The sequence below is a fragment of the Charadrius vociferus genome, unplaced genomic scaffold (genome assembly GCF_000708025.1).
Source record: "Charadrius vociferus isolate BGI_N301 unplaced genomic scaffold, ASM70802v2 scaffold323, whole genome shotgun sequence".
NCBI classification, from domain to species: Eukaryota; Metazoa; Chordata; class Aves; order Charadriiformes; family Charadriidae; genus Charadrius; species Charadrius vociferus.
In genome coordinates, this window is record NW_009647692.1 from 1,734,823 (window position 1) to 1,751,989 (window position 17,167).

The following is a 17,167-nucleotide window of genomic DNA, read 5'->3' on the forward strand; positions in this document are numbered from 1 at the left end:
CGCTCCCAGCCCCGGGGCTCGGCCGGTCCCCGGCGTCGCTGCGGTGCCTGTCGGTGCCCGTTACCCAGCGGATGAGGGGAGGGAAATGACTCCTTCTTCCGAGCAGATGCTGAAGGAGGGTATTTTCACCTGAAGGTCGTGAATACGTGTCTCAGCTTCCTTTAGTGATCGCGCTTGGCTCAGAGCCTCCCGTTCGGGGGCATCTGTTTGCCTCTTACTTTATTTTTTCCCCTCTTCTTTGTCTTTTCTTTTACAGAAAAGATTATTCAAATGAATATTCAGTTTTATTCATTTGAATAAAAACCCCAACCGTTTGACTCTGTTAAATGCTTATCTCTTAAATAGAGCTTGTTAGCTTCCAATAATAGCTTCATTCAGAAGGATGCAGTATAATTTCATTTTAAAATGTGTGCTCCTTGACAACCGGAATCCTATTTATGTCACCGTTTTAAACAGCCTTCTTTGTTTTGTGTTAATCTTTTTCATACACTTTCCGAGAACCATTTTTTTTGTTGACTCTTAGTACCTCTCAGAAGAAATAATTGTCTATTTAGTCCAGGAAGGTTTCTGAGAGTTTTGGTAATTCAAAAATGAGCATGTATTCATTATACTAACTAATAAGGCATGCATGCAGTAATGTTTTTTTGTGTGCGCAATTATTAAAAGTTGGAATCTGATATTCAAAAAGTGAACCAAAAAAAAGGACCCATTACCCGTTACTTTTATGAAGTTTTTAATTCTGGGGCGTATGCGGACTGTTCATTTAAGGAGCAATAGCATCTCTCGGATCGCATCCTTTGGATTTTAAGTGGCTGTATGCGTGCAGGTTTAAATCCTCTGGTTGCTTCTCAATCAGTTAAAGATGTCGGTAATGGTAAAGGTAAAATATAGGGAGCCTTCAGGTATGGATGGAGTGCCCTGCGTGGGCTCTGGATGCTCCGGAGCTGCCCGCCCTGCCCTTCTGCCGCTTCAGAGAGGAGGGCATACGCGGTGGCGTTGGGTTTTCCTGCAGACCCAATCACGGCTGGATTTTCCTGCCAAGCCAGCTAGACTGGCCTGCGCGAAACGGCACAGATCTTTCAAAAACCCGCAAATGAGTGTTGACACCTATAGGCTGTTGGTTTATTCTTGTTGTAAAATCTGTAAATGCAGAAAGCTGGGTGGCTATCTGATTTAATCAGACAGATAATTTCCTGATAAACCTGTGTTTGAGCCATATGGAGTGGGATGAGAACGGGAAACTTGTTTCCGAGTCCAAACGTGTAATGACTGCAGCGGGCTTTCTTGCGGTGTTATGCATATTAAGGCTAATCTCCTCTAAATTCCCTCTCGCTCCTCCATCCTGGCAGCCAGACCTGACAAAAGTTGAAAGAGAAATCCTCAACTGCGGTACTCGCTAATGAGTTACTAATGATGAAGATGTTGCTGGTGCTCAAACAATTAATGACTTGTAGACCCGGACTGGCCGTCTCATTGCACTGGGCAAAGCTGGTCCCCGGCGGCACGCTGCTCCCAGCTCCGGTAATTGCCCGGCGCAGCGCGCTCCAGGATTCCTGGGATGCCGTATTCAGCCAGTTAACCACAAAAATTTTAGTTTTAACTACAGGTCTGTTTAAGGTAGATTTAAATGGAGTAATTTAGAAGGCAAATGAAAGACTTAAGTAAAATACTTCAAGCTGCTACATGCTTTAAGTGCAAAGTAAAATAGTGTTCCGAGCACTGGGTTTGAGTGTGATGTGCTGTCGGATGATGTGTTATGCCTTGGAGGAGATCTAGAAACCATTTCTGGTGTTTTTTCCCCCAAGAAGAGGGTCCAAAGAGGGATGGGCCATTGCTACGTGTACTGTGCGTTCCCAAACAAGCCGGCTGGGAGCTGCTCGGACATTGCCTTGGCCCACACGGGAACCAGCAAATGTGCTTTACGCCTTCAAATACTGCAGCCTGCAAAATGTATCTTGTACCTGAAGGTTGCCAAAATCCGTCTAGTTTTAATATCTTCTGCTGTGCCCCTTCAAAGCAAATCTAGTGGGTGTTTAAAACGATGCTTTGGGACCCCAGCGCAGAACCTGCCTGCTTCTGGGAGCACTGGGTCTGGCAGAGGGAGCAGGTTGGAGGTGGCACTTGGGACCAGCAGGACACGACCACGGCACTCCCCGCTGCTGGAGTGGGAGCGGGTCCGGTACTGGAAGGCGCTCATTGCAGAGAGGAAGCGACAGTAGCAAAATGGGTCTGAGATGGGGCTTCGCTGCTGTGTTCCCGAACAGCCGGGGGCTGGGATGGGCAGAGAGGGATGGACGGACACACGGCCGGTGGCAGATGGGACACGGCTCCGTCGGAGTCAGCACAGACAAAACTGTTTCGCTGCTGTGGATGGCTGAGGGGAAGGATGCTCACTGGGCAAAACTCTTCAGGATAAATAACACCGGGCAGCGTTGGTTTCCCTCCCTCCTCCTTCCCCCGTCACCCCAGCAGGAGCGACAGCGCTGCCCCAGCTCCGGCTCAGCCCGGTGCCACGAAGGCGCTTCACGTGCTGTTTCACCAGCCTCGAGTCCAGCAGTGTTTTCAGTGCGGTTTGGGGGATGGAGTTCATCCTGTTGTTACATATCTGAGATTTCATTAGCTTAATTGACGTCGATGTTGACTCATCAAGCCTTTGCCAGATACATAGTGCATAAGATTGTTTTTTGTTTGTTGGCTTGGTTGTATTTTTCTTGTAAGGAATGAGTGGGGAACGTGGCTGTGTGTAGCTGTGGTGGGCTGCCGGATTTCTTTAGCGTGGCGTTCCTGCAGCCGCGTGGCCCCAGCAGAGAGGATACAGTGTAGAGCTACGAGCGGGCAGCAGGCATCAAACCACCCGAAACCAGCCCAAATCCACCGCTCCTTTGAAGCGGCAGTGGCGAAGAGAGGAATGATTAGATCAGAAGCCTTAAACGTAATGGTTTCTCGGAGACCTCAGGATGTCCTGATGAGGTATTAGAGGAAGTAATTCAGGAAGAAAGGGACAAATAACCACCTCCGGAGCGCGGCTGACCCGCGGGGCCGGCTGCATCCGCACGGGACGGAGCTGCGGTGGCTGCGCCGCCGGCCCCAGCACACAGCAGCGGGGACCGGTGGTTTGGCTCAAAGCAGCTGGAAACACAAAGCGCTGCTGCGTGTTTGGGGAAGCGGTAGGGTTTTTTTCCTCGCTAGGGGTAAATGAGGAATTATCTTCTGTCTTCCCAGATTTGGGGTTTTTTTGGGTCGTGTAATGAGTCAGCTCTAATGGAGAAGTCCGGTGGAATTAAACAAGAGATAAAATCAATATGGTTCCATAGAAATATAATTGGGTTTTGTAGAGATTGCTCTTAAAAACCTACAAGGTGTAAAAGAAAATACAGCCTTATTGTAGTTTCTGAGCCCTTGTGTAACCAGGGTGTAACTATCCATTAAATTCTGCAGGATGGATCAAAAAATCCATAAGGAGGTTTTAATTCTCCATTAAATCCTATGGAAGAGCTGGAACAGAACTGTATTAATTTTCCCCGAGACAATACTTCTTCCCTCCATTAGTTTATAACAAGTTCAGCGACAGCTCCATAGACAGCAGGTGTATTTACACGTGCATATTTTTATGAAAGTTTTCCAAAGTCCCGATGGCTAAATGGTGCTTTACTGAAATTACATTGTTTAACCTAACTAATATTTTCCTTTCCCTCTCCCCTTTTTGTTTCTTTATTAAACAGGATTTGGCTTCGTAACTTTTGAAAATGAAGACGTGGTGGAAAAAGTCTGTGAAATTCATTTCCACGAAATCAATAATAAAATGGTGAGTCGGTTTTGTTCTGCGGCGTGTGTCGGCGGGGGCGAGCTCTCCCCCTTTGTCATGGGCAGGTGCCGTGCCCGGGTGGTGGCCCTTTGGGACAACCTTCTCCGTGAGGTTAATGGGGTGCTGGGCACGCCGTGCCTGGCGGAGGTGTCATGGGGACGGGCTGCTGAGCCTCAACCACGGCTTGCTCGGTCCCTGCTGCCGTCCCCCTGCCAGCAGGACAGCTGTCTGTCCCCCCACGAGCTGAGGCAGCCGCCCCGGAGCAGGTTTTGGTGTGGGAAGCCAAAGGGGTGAAGGTGGTGTGAATGGACCTGCTCAGCATCTTGGCCATCCTTGGAGAAGCCCTCCTTCTCCTGCCCTGCTCTCTTGGGACGCGCCATGGCGGCTGCCGAACGGCTGCGTGAGGGCTTCTCGGGAGGGAAGGGGAAAGGTGCTACAGACCCTGTGCTCCCAGAATAGCTGTTCTGGTTGAGCTCCCGAGTCCTGGTGCTGCTCTGACGGTGCTGCCTGCTGGACCGTGTCCCCTGGGAAGTCGCGGCTCTCTGCCATCGAGCCAGGCCCAGCCCAGGAGCCAGACCTGGGTGAAGATTCTCCTGAACGACAGTCAGGTCCCAGGTTGCGGGTTGCCCTGTCAGGAAAGCCACTGAGGCAGATGAAAAAGGGCATCTGTATTTCAATTGATGCAGTAACTTTGATATTCTCAGCTAAAATATTCTTTTTCCCTTTGTCAAAACATCCTTTGCTTCTCAAATGTGTATTCAGATATGCATTGTATATTGGTCTGATATGTGTTCACAGACTTTAAATTCAATAATAGAGCTTTTAGTGTGGATAAGATCAAAGCAATCTCCTTGGCATATGCTGGAGGCCTGATTCAATATTTGACTTGCTAATTTTTCCCAGGGCACCGAAATAATATTCTTCATATTGTTCCTCGCTGCAATATGCATCTGAAATAAAAGCGAGGGTCCCCTTGGCAAACTGCGTGGTGGGATGGCAGGGCCGGGGCAGCTCCCCTTGCCCAGCAGCCTCTCGCCCCACCTCGGGGGGTGCCGCGGGCTTTGCCCCTGCCCTGTCCCTGCATCCCCCTGCTTCCCCCGCCGCCGCCTGCTCCGGGGCTTTCCTGCCCACCACCAGCGATACCTCGCCCGAGATACGTGTGGGTTGTGGGGGAGACTGGTTCTGCTGTAGAGTTACTAAATGCTGATTAATCTGCCTGAAAACAAAACAAAAAGAATGAGCCACAGCCGCCCCCACCCCGGCATCCAGGCGACAGACCCAGCAACAAATTAGAAACGCTTGGAATGTAAATTTAGGTAAGACACGTCAGTGGGGAGGGAAGAGCTGCAGTGCCACACTCCAGGATTTTCCTCCCGCTTCGTCGCGGGTGGGTGCGTGTCACGTCGTACCCCGTAGGTTTTCACTCCATAGGTTTGTCTGCAGAGGGGGGCTCAGCCTTCGCCTGGTGCGGGTCAGCGCTGCCCAGTATGGCCCTGGGCTGGAAGGAGCAGCAGGGTGCTGCTGTGTCCCAACAAAACCGGCAGCGGGGCAGAGAGCATTATTTGATGGTTCCCAGCAGGGTCCGCACTCCTGCGCTGTGCAAACCTTCCCCGGCTGTTTGCAGAGCCCGGCTCGGGGAGGAGCGTGGGTGGGAGGGCTTCTTCCCAGATGAAAGGCTGCACGGGGGGTAACAGCAGTGCAGGGAAGGTGGAGGGTGGGACAGGGCGAAAACACTCGCAGAACATCACAAAGAGCAAAAGAAACAGTGTAGGCTGTTGGTGTTTTGTTGTTGTGGATAATTAAAAGATCTTCTTCCCCGCTCTGTGCCTGCTTGGTGCACGATCCAGATGCCGCGATGCTTTTGAGCATTCTCTTCTTGTCACTTCTTCTACAGCCCTAATTTTAAAAGCAGCCCACGAGGGAGGAGATGAGACATGATCCTGTCTTGGGACTGACTCATCGTATTGCTGATGTGTCTGCGGATTAATTCCCAAACCCATGCAGGGGCAGGAGAGCTTGTGCACGCGTGTGTGACAGTGAGCCGGTGCAGATGGCCGGAGGTGACACGCAGCTGGCTGGGGGTCAGAGTTGGGCTCAGACGGACTTTCCGCAGCGCCCTTGGAGACCAACAACCCCTGCTTCATTTTTAACGTGTCCCCCTCTAGCGCTGAGCTGCGAAGGGGACGGGGTCTCGCAGCCCCAGCTCGGGGCGATGGGCTTTGCAGCCGCTCGGTGAGCTGCGACACGGACACTCCGTCCCCTCAGCTGGGGCAGCCGTGGCTCTGCGGGCGCCAGCTCGCCCCGAGCTCGCTCTTTCTCATCTCCTCAACGCTGTCATTTCCCCAAAACGCGGGGGCAAGCAAAGGGGCGCGGGGCTGCTGTTGTTCCCCAGCCTATTTCTAGCCTCCCGTCTCCCTGGCAGGCTATTTTTAGCCCACCCATTCTGCTTCTGTTGCCATCCGTAAAGCTTAGAATGTCAAATGTAATATTAAACGAGCAGTGTGAGAGCAAAAAGAAAATGCCAGGGAGGTATTTTAATAAATGAAACTTGGAATTTACGTGGGAGGCCAAAGATGCTCTCCAGACATTGCAAAGGGGGAACAAATAGAACCCAAACAAGTTATCCCCAGAATATCGTTCCTCTGATGCGAGCAGGCTGCTCTGCAAAGAGAAACATGGTTTTCTACAGGGGTGCAAAAGTAGCTGGAAAAGAAATGTGATGGAGTGATTTATTTTCCTTTAGATTCCACTGTGGTAGAGCCGTTCACATCACGGGTATGGTGGGATGAGCCGAGCCTGGCCCAGGCGCTTTGCACTTGAAGTCGGGATCTCCAGTCAGACCCTGGAGCAGCTGACAAAAGTGTTAGGCTGTTTTAAAATAGGCTTTGGCGCTGCGTAGCACCTGTGGCTGTTTCTCTCTCTCTCGTGGTGGGTTTTGGGGGTTTCGTGGGTTTTTTGTTGTGGGTTTTTTCAATGGATCAGCATTCATCGGGCTTCTCCCCGGACTGGCAGCCTTCACTGTGTGGTGATGTTTTAGACGTGTATATCACACACGATGTGCCTTTGGGTGTTCATCCAAATACTTTAGAGTATAGATGCTTTTGTCCCAAATCTGCAAAGCTCATTGCGCTTTGTCACTCCCTCCCCCCTCCCAGCCCTCCGTGGGGACACTGACCCTCCTTTTACCCTCAAAGCAAGTAACCGGAGAGTTAAGAAACAACCTCCGGTGGCCAGAAATTAAGTGTGGCAGCTCCAGTTCGAGGACCCTACTGAAATCCCCGGGAACTTCTTTGGAGTTGGGGTTGTCCCTTCATTTGGCACATCTGTAGGACCAACCAAAAGGGACATGTCATCGCAAGTGGGGTATATGGGCACCGAGGCTAAAAGTGTCCCTGACAGTGGGGAGTCTGGTTGTCAGCGAGTCCCGGGGGAGCATCGCTGCGCGTTTCCTACGGTAGGATCACTGCCAGCATGTCGAGCCGGGGCCTGACCCATGTGTTGTGGGAGAGCGTATATGGGCACTGCTGTGAGCTGTCATGCGTAAAGGTCGATGGTGGTGGTGATGGGTTCTCGGCAGAGGGCTCATTGCAGGAGTGAGGGTGATAGGAGCCCGTGCAGGGTGGGCAGGTACACAAGGTGTCTCTGCCATCAGTGGTGAGGCTGAAGGGGCGGTCGCTTTGGAAACCCCGTCTGTCAGGTGAAGGACACCGTGGCCCGCTTGCAGGATGGGTGCCCTCTGTAGTGTTGGTCTCGAATGTGCTGTAAATGACGTAGCTGGTGAGCTGTCCGGTGACACTGCCCTTGCCGGGGTCTCCAGGGGTGGCTGCGTTCTCCAGCCCGCGCAGGACCGTGAGAGCTGCCCAGCGCTGGGTCCTGTCAGGTTCTTTGGGGACAAACTGAATTGATGAATTGCAGGAAAGTGGCAGAGGACTCTGCTCTCCCGTAGCGGCCGACTTCTCTTACGCTCTGAGGACACGCTGAGCAGCTTCTCACCCCGTCATCCCCACCCCACCTTTGTCAGGGATCTAATTTTTTTTAAATACGCTTATAACCTTCCTGCAGTTGCCTGGTGTGGCGCTGCCTCTGCAGCGGGACTGGGCGAATACAGGTTTCTCTGTTAGAGGCGCGCTCGTTTTGGCTTGCCGTGGCACGAACGCCACGGCCTCCCCGAGGTAACCGAATCTCAGCTAACTGTGACTCGCACGTTGCCGGCAAGACAAAGTTGCCTTGTCTTTGGGTGGTAAAATGGGGTTTTGTGCATTGTGAATATGTACGCATTCTGCTTCCCCCAAAATAGCCCTGGTTTCCCTGGAAAGCTGTTGGTCGTGGGTTTTTGAGACATCCTGGTGCTGGGAGCTGACAGCGTGTTTTGTTGCGCCGGGTATAAGAGGCTTTTCACTCCCCATCTCAGCCGTCCGGGGTTCCAGTGGCTTTGACTGCTCGACTTGACCCAAGAGTACCCCAGTGTAATGTTAATTCTCCAAACTAGACTAAACAAAAATAGTGAATTTTAGTTTCCCTGCACTTTTATATTATTTTTTTTTTTTTAGCCTTAGAGTTAAAACTTTCTTTGTTAGGCTGCTGAAAGCAAAGCACATCCCTCGTACAGGGGAGGTGGAAAAAATCTGGAAATGATTAAGATGTACAGAAATGCTGAGCTGAAAGTTTGTGCGGGATCCAGATTTATGTGCAGAGTACCCGCATCGGGCAGGCTCTCGGGGGTGATTCGGTACAGAGCTGAGCACTGACTCATAAATCCAGATCTGTTCCCTCTTGGAGAAGCCCCATTGCCTGTCCTGCTCTGCCGGCACACGTGGGACGTCCCTGCTGCCTCCAGGGTTTGCCCTCGCGGTAACTGTGGCTGTGGGATGGTTATGGCCATGTCCGTCCCCTTCCCCGTGGAGGAGCGGGCTGGCTTCTTGCAGACAAGCCGCCTGGCCCCTTTTTTTCCCCTTTTGCTGCCTTTTTTGGGGAAGAGGCACCATCGCAGCCCACCAGCGGTTTGCTAACATGTTGCTTCACCTCCTGTTGCTGCGTTTTCCCCATTTGCCGATGGGATGGTGCGTGGGCAGCTCCTGCAGAGCACCTCAAGGCCTGACATTGCTGAACGGGGAGTGTAAAAATCCACCCAATTTACCCGATGTAAAAATCCCGATGCAGCCGGGATGGGGTCACGCAGCCCCTATCCTGCGTGCCATCCCTGCCGGGAAAAAAAAAGAAAGAGTCTCTGCTGGGTGACGGAGAATATTTTTGCCCTCAATATGGGGTATATTTGTTTACAAAGGCTTAGGAATTATTTTTCTTTCCTACTGATGACTTTTTCTTCCCCTTTAAGTCCCAGTTAAAACTTCTTTGCAGCTCACTGCCATTCCCTTTATATCCTCGTGTGCTGTGAAAATCATAAATTACCCTAGTCTTTCAGAGAGCAGCGGTAGGCTGTTTTGTGGTTGCAAAAGCTAATTACTGGGTTATTGTTTCTAACGGTGCTAATCCAAACTTCATTTTCCTGTTAATTGTCCATCGAGCCAGGCTAGATTGTTTTTATCATCCTGACTGTTCGCAGCGCAAGCGGCCGCGAGGTGTAACCAATGCCGCCGTGACATTTGGAGTGGTGGCGAACCCGAAAAATGTGGTTGCGAAATGAAATGACACACTTCTGGTGCTCACCCCCGCTCATTTGGCTGGAGAAATTAGATTGGCGTTACTCCTGTTAAATGCCCCTCTGATTAAAAATAGGCAAAGGCCGGTTTGAGAGGACGTTGCTGAGCTGCCGCGCTGGTGTGCGGGGTGGTGTGGAGCTGGCCGTGTCCCTCGGCTCTCCGGGACGGCTGATGGAGAGGGGAGGTAGCAAAGAGCAGATGGCTTTGGGCTGTGGGGCTTTCTGGGGGCACTGAGGTTTTTGTGGGGAGCACACAGCTCAATTAGGCTGAAACCCACCATCAAGGCTCAGGCTTAAGCCTCCCTGGAAAGCTCTGAAGGCTTCGTCCCTGTGGGGCAGTGATGGGGCTGGTGCCGGGCACACATACCCTGCTCTGTCCTCGTGCCCAGCCCCGCTCCGACAGCGGCACCGCAGCGTGCGAGTGGCTGCTCCATGAATTGACAGCATCCCAGAGTGGTGGGGTGGGAAGGGCCCTCTGGAGCTCCCCCATCCCACCCCCCGCCAGAGCAGGGGCACCTCCAGCAGTGGCACAGGACGGCGTCCAGGCGGGTTTGGGATGGCTCCAGAGGGGGAGACTCCCCCACCTCTCTGGGCAGCCTCTGCCACTGCTCTGCCGCCCTCACAGCAGAGAAGGCCCTCCTCAGGTGGAGATGGAACTGCCCATGGTCACCTTTGTGCCCGTTCCCTCTTGTCCTGTCACTGGGCACCACTGGACACAGACTGTCCCCATCCCCCGGCACCTCCCTTGAAGGATTGATAAGCGCTGATGAGATCCCCCCTCAGTCTTCTCTTCTCCAGACTGAACAGCCCCACGTCCCTCAGCCTTTCCTCATCAGAGAGGTGCTCCAGTCCCCCCATCATCTCTGTAGCCCTTTGCTGGACCCTCTCCAGCAGAGATGGGAAGTTTTCTGTTTCCTTTTCTTTCTCTTTTTGTCTTGATATCAGGGCCTGGGAGCCCTGTGGGGTGCCGTGGGGACCGCCATTGCGCTCTCAGGCGTGCGCCCGCACCGTCCCGTGCCTGGTCTGCGTGGGGGGACAGGGGACAGGGGAGTGGAGGTTGGTGTCCCTGGCTGGGGGACATGCCGGTCCTCGCCGCAGCTCTCCCTGCGGTGTTTCTCTCCCGGAGGACTTGCTGCCCCAACAGCGCTGAAGAGGAGACGGAGGAAATCGCTGGCCCTGCTGTGGCTGTGCCCGAGATTCGGGATGTCTGGAGAGTGGGTCTCTTAACACCGCTCTTGCTCGTGCTCCTGCTCAACAATTTTCCCTGTTTTCCCCGTTTCCCGGGCTGTACACACACATCCCCGCTCCAGCCCTCCCCAGCCCCTCTCTGCCCTTCTCCCGTTGCCTCCTGCGAGGACCCAAGCACTTCTTGGCAGAAAAGTAGCAAAAGATGAACTCCAGAAGAACTTTGCTCCAAACTTCACTGGGTTGGGGCAGCTTGTTTGCAAGAAGCGCGTGTTTTGACAGCGTTGGCAGTGCCTGAGCGTTGTAGCTTGGGGAAGTGTTGCCGGCAAGCGAAGTAAATAGGGTCTGTGGAGGTTTGCGGCAGAAAGGGGAGGAGTAGGTGGTTTTGTTTAAAATACTCCCATTACAGTCAGTTAACCTTTATGTTACCTAAATGAAAATTGCATAAACCTGAAATTTTCACTGATCGGGTTGCTTAGGAACAGGCAGTGGGTTTTCATAAGACAATGAATACGCAGTCACCGATCGGGCTATTAGGCACCGAGACGTTGAGCCGTATTATCCTGGGTTTGCCTGGGGTAGCTGCCTGCTTGCGCGCGGGACGCGAGTGATGGAGGTGATGCGGGAGACGCGACCCTGCGCAGAGCCAACCCTCCGACTCTGCCACGACGAGCAGCGCCGTTCCCGAGCCCCTGCGGCGGGGTGGCGGGGGCCGTCGCGCTCTGGTCTGGGCCCGGGAGGGCTGAGGGGAGCGTAAATCACAGAATCCCAGAATAGTCAGAGTTGGAAAGGACGTTCAGAGCTCCCCCCATCCCACCCCCTGAGCATCTCCGTAGCCTCTGGCTGGACTCTCTCCAGCAGTTCCCTGTCCTCCTTGAACTGGGGAGCCCGGAACTGGACACAGTGCTCCAGATGTGGCCTCCCCAGGGCAGAGTGGAGGGAGAGGATGATGTGCAAAGGCGATCAAGGAACTGGTTGAGGAACGAAGCCAAAGGCGTAAAGCTCAAACCTCTGGATTCAGCCCGAGACCCTTAACCCCTTACACCAGGGATCCTTATCGTGCAAACCGTACCGGTGGGGCAGACGGCGGCTTGGGGCTTCCCCGCACACGTGCATGTCTGCACATCGTCCTGTTGCTCAGAGCATGGACTGAGGTGTAGAGCCACAGAAATGGGTTGGGATAACTCTGGTTAGCTCCAGACGAGCTTACTGGCGCGACCATAGCACCAGTGCTGAGGGGAGCACGGGAGCAGTCTGCTGGGGGATGCGAGTTGGCAGTGCTGGAGCTGGAGAACATGGAAAAGTGCTTCATTTCTCCCGTTTCTCATCCCAAAAGAGGCTGGGAACCAGCACCTGGCGGTGGGGCTGGGGTCCTGCATGTCCTGCCGCCGGCTGGGCTGGGCCGCCGCCTCTCCCGAGGTGTCGGTGGAGACGCACGACGTGGTTCAGGTGGCATTAAGCAACTTCAAAAGGCAGCAGGAGTAACTGGAAGTGAAAGAATGCAGATAGTTTATTAATAGGGTTTACGGAAATTTTCTGCCAGGTAGAAATATTGATTCTTTATTCCTATTTTAAAAGAAGCTTTTTGTAATGATCACCGAGAGTCATTTTCTGTTATCGATTGCAATAGAGCTGTGCTGGAGCCCTCCCTCCATTCATTGCACGCCCGCGAGTACCATTGAGAGGGAACGCGGCACAGGTTTTCCTTTCAGGAACACGGCAGCTTCTTAAATCAGCATTTCTGTCATCTTTCCAGCGGGGTTTTGCTATGTGTGTTTAAAGAGACATAACACGTTTGCTCTCTTAAATCCGTTTACACTATTCTTAAAGTTCACCTTTGAGGGGGAGGCGGTGCGGGGAGGCAAATGCTAAAAATAAAACTCCCCCCTTAAGTAGATCACTTCTGCATTTGACATTTACATGGAATTCATTTGCATCTCATTTGTACATGTTTCTGCTCAATAGGTAGAATGTAAGAAAGCACAACCTAAAGAAGTGATGTTTCCACCAGGGACGAGAGGAAGGGCACGTGGATTACCGTATACCATGGACGCTTTTATGCTAGGGATGGGAATGTTGGGTAAGTGCCGGAGCCACCGCACGTCTCCCGGAGCCAGCGGCTCCCGTGTTGTCTCCCTGATTTCCGAACGCTTAAGGCGTAGGGGTGAGCAAATCCCTGCACCCGTGTGGGTGCGAGTCTAAAACTTCAGCAGGGGCGGAGTGGGGAAAATAATCCTGTCTGTGGTAAATGATTAACTGCCCCCCCCCCCCTTCCTGGAATATAAAAATTTGCATTTAAATGGATGTTTTAAATAGCCTGTTTTACTCTTACTCGCAAAAATAGAATGATGAAAGATGCAGTGTGTTCATTCTGACTAAAAATGATCTCTTCCCCTTTTTTAGAGGAATTGAGTCACACATTATTCCCCTTCTTTTAAAGGTATCTTTGACAGTTCAGCATAGATAATTGAAAATCTTGCCGGTTCTTAAATGGCATGCAAGATGGAGAAAGCAGGGAGATGTGTAACAGTATAGGTCGCAACAATAATTACAAGTTTCAAGGAGATGGAACGGTATTTTAGTCCAGAGTATTGTGTCCAGAAAATACTAATTAAATGGGATAAATGATATTTAATGGCAAAATTCTATTTGTGCATGAGGTCTATTTAGTTAAAATTGGTTCTCATTTGTTTCTGCCTGGATAGTTCTTCTGTCTATGTAATGTGACAACCTCTTGATACTCTGTCTTCAGATTTACTAAGCCAAAATGCTGTTAATCCATTCCCAACATAATTCTGTAAAACCCCATATATTTTCAGCTTTCTGCTCCCTTTGTGTCACTGGACTTTCCCTTGGTTGCCACCTGCTGTGTCCCTAAAGCGTGCATGAACGAGAGAGCGTCTGGAGGTGTTCCCAGGCAGAATTGAGCCTTTCCCAGCCGAGCGTCCCTGTACCCGCCCCCTCCGGGATGCTTTGGATTTTCTGCCCTGGGTTTGGATGATCCCAGAAGCTGAGCGCAAAAACCAGCCTGGAAAGCTGGTGCTCGGTTGTCCTGAGCTCTGCCGAGCAGGTCCGTGGGCTGTCTGAGATGCTGGAGGACCCCAGGGCTCCTGGAGCGGGCGTCAGGTCGGAGGACGCGGTCCCTATGAGTATCAGGCTGTTACGCTGAGATGTCTGACTTCAGGCACCGCTTGATTTGATAGGGAAAACTTTCCTGCCATGTTTGCTTTATCTCTGAATTAATAGTACTTCTGTTCGTGTGGCTGGAACGATCCATTTCGGGGATGCGTAATTGGGTTATTTCAGCTGATCATCTATTTTTCTGTCCCCACACTCCACCGCCACCCTGCCCCATAGTGTCTGGAAATTACATTTGACGGTTAAAATATTTATCTTGTTCTAGTCAGCCTGTGATCTCGTTACCTGTATGTTCCCTGTGTGCTTGAGCGTATGTACTTTATTTCCGTTGTTTCTCTTTCTTTCCCGCTCGCGGTGCCTGAGGTTTGGGGTGGTGGAGGTGCCGCGGTGCCGCCTTGCTGGCCCATCCCACCCGGCCGCTGGAGGAGAGAGCCCAGCTCACCCCGGGCTGGGCAAAAACACCCAGGGCGGCATCGTCCCTCTTCTGCTCACCACGGCCAGAGGTGCCTCAACCCTTCTCCTCGCAGCCGGGCAGGGGGTGAATGGAGCCGCGGTCCACCCCAGTGACCTGAAGGGAAAATTCAGCCCTGGAGTGCAGCGTGAGTCATTCCCACCGGCGCTGCCTCTCTGGAAAAGATCATTTCAAGCCGTAAGAAGTAAGGGAAGAAGCCTTCAGAAAGCGGATCTGCGTCTGCACGGGGCAAGTGATGCAGGTGCCTGTCGGCAAATCCCCGTCCTGCAGCGCTGAGGTGGGTCAGGTCACCCCGACCGGCTCTGCTCCGGCCCCTCTCGCAACATGCTCTTACTAGACTTCAAATCAGGGCGGCTTGCTCAGAATTAATGATTGATTCGTGTTGAAGGCCGGATGCTTCATTATCTGCTCTAGCTGGTTTTTTCATCTGCCAAGTTCCTGCTTGCTACAGTGGCACCGTGTTAAATAATTAAGTGCTAAACAAGGAAATCACAGCACACGAGAGCACGGCTGTCTGGATGGCCATTACAGACCCCCGTTTTCAAAAGCTGCCTGGAAGAGATGGCTTCAGGGGGGCTGAGATGGGCAGCGGCTCTGTGGGGAGCCCAAATCTCTCCTTCCCAAGCCCTGGCAGCTGCGTGGCGGTGGGGCCCGTCCCCCGCAGGGAGAGGGGCGTAATTAACCCATCAAACGACGAGGCGCACAAAGTCACGTACCGCCGGAGGCAGCGTCTGCAGGAGGCGAGCGTTTTGCTGAGGTCCCGGGAGGCCGGTGTCAGCCCTGCCCCCTCCCTCCTTTCGGATGCCTTGCTGGACCGAAACAGAGCGATCGGGGCTGCTCTTGAAGGATTGTCATACCCGTTTCCAAAGGCCCTTGTTCAAGGTCACCTTCTCCAGATGCCGTTCATGGGCAGAGGAGGGAGTCGGAGGAACGAAGGCACGAGACAACCCAAAGGGAAGAGCAGGGAGCGACTCCCTCCAAAGCTATTAAGGAAGTTGGTCTTTTTCATTAATCACAGCCTCCCCAAGGAGCCTGCCGCAGCCGGGGTCTAAAGGTGCGTAGGCAGCCGCTTCTGTGATGATTTGGTTGATTGGAACAAAATTAAAGTGTTCATCTGAAAGGATTTTTTGACTCCAGGAGCGCGGGCAGGCTGAGCCTCTTGCCAGCACTGCTTCTGGGCTGGCTGGGGCTCGGTCTGCTGGTGGGACGCACGCGGGCTCGGGGGAGATGAGGAGCATTAATTAGCCACCCTGCACGAAGAGCGGGCTGGAGTGCTTTCAGTTCCCGTGATCTCCCCGTCCCTGGCAGCCCACCCGGCAGGAATTGCCGCTCCCCAGCCCCGTGGGCGCTCGGGACCAGGCACCGTGTCCCCCCCAGCAGACAGCGCGCACACCGGCAGCTGAGTGGGAGCGGATCGGTGGCCGAGAAGCTCGCCGTGCGCCCAGAAACCTCACCTCTGCCGGCGGGGCCTGGTGTGCGTACCCCCTCACCCAAGGGCACGTGGGTGCCACTGCGTTGCCCCGTGGCTTTTTGCTCTCCATTCAGGTCTGTACCTGAAAACTTGGGAAAAAAAAAAAGCAAGGAAAAAAGAAAGCAACCGAGGAGTAACATTAAGAGGAGGTCGTCTCTGTCTGCCCTCCCGTCTCTGTGCGTCTGGGACATGGCGGCTGCCGTTGCGGTGGTCCCGGCGGTGACACTCAGCTCTGGAGGTGACTGCGGCACTGCTCAATCTGAGCTGTGGCCCCACAGCGCTCTTTGCTTCAGGCGACGGGCGTCTTAGCCTCGCTGGTGTTTAATATTAAAGTTGGGCTCTTTTTAACTTGCAAACCCCTCCAGAGACAGGAGCGCTCGGCCCATGAAGCTTATGCCCCCAGACTGCCGACATGATGTCTGATATGAACACCGGATTTCGGAAGTCTCCAACAGGCGGCTCACAGCGGGGCTCAGGGTGGAGCGGGGCTCTGCACTGCCGCGCGCGTTCGGTCTGGGTGGGCTGAGCTCACGCAGAACAGAAGGTTGTGCCCTTCAAAGAAAGTCGTTCCTTTTTTCGTCAGACTCTGTGTGATAGAGCAGCAGCCGCCGCTGGGGCAGGGCTCGGGGAGGGGAACCTGGCTCCTTCCTTCGCACCCGCGTCCCGGGACGCTGCACAACCTGCCGGCACCCCGGCTCCTGCAGCAGCACCCGCTGCGGCCGTCGCTGAGGAACGCGGCTGCGGCCAGCTTTCGCTTAGCTCTTGAATCCACTTGAAGTAGGAGATCGGACAACTTTGTTGGACCACCGGAAGAACTTCTACAGCAGATGTTTCTTCTCCACAGCTGCTTCCTAATATGCAACCACCCCCTGTGTCCGTAGGAGGTGATTTTTGGATGCGTTCCCTCATGCCTCAGGTGCTTACGTCAAGGTCACAGCACGTTTCTTTTGAGAAAGACCCCAAGCGTTTTTGTTGCAGCATGGGGCTGTTTGGGACCAACCTTGCCTCTCCTTGCAGAGGACCTTGTGTTCCTTGCCCTGGACAGCACTGGAAGACAATAATTTTCTTGCATTTACTGGAGCGTTTGAATTAATTTTGCAGAGGTCTCCAGGCCCCAGTGTGCTCAGTGTTCCCACATACTAACCACGAGCTTTGTCCATCTCAGATCACCACATTTAAAAGTGAAGAGACGTTTCCATAGCCTGGTTCAGTGGTTGTGGCCTCTTCCCCGCTTGGAGCAGAGAAGCCGTTTCTCCCTCTGGAGGTGCTGGTGGGATGGAGGGGAGTCAGGGGTCCGGTTCGGGTCTCCTGCCTTTCCAGTGACCTTGTGTGTGTGCTGTGGCAAGCTGCTCGGCCTCCAGGACCACAGAGCCCTGTGCAGAAAGGAAGGTAGGGCAGTTTGCCCAGTTTCCCCTTTCGTAGAGCGTCTGCGATGCT

At 53.2% G+C, this 17,167-nt stretch overlaps 1 protein-coding gene across 1 annotated transcript in view; it reads left to right on the forward strand.

Annotated features, from left to right (window-relative positions):
* MSI2 (musashi RNA-binding protein 2) overlaps positions 1-17,167 on the forward strand; it is a 258,982-nt gene that overhangs the window by 198,059 nt on the left and 43,756 nt on the right. Inside the window, exons 6-7 of the mRNA XM_009881482.1 lie at positions 3,723-3,805; positions 12,615-12,729. Coding sequence (XP_009879784.1) covers positions 3,723-3,805; positions 12,615-12,729 — 198 coding nt within the window. The remainder of the gene's footprint in view (positions 1-3,722; positions 3,806-12,614; positions 12,730-17,167) is intronic.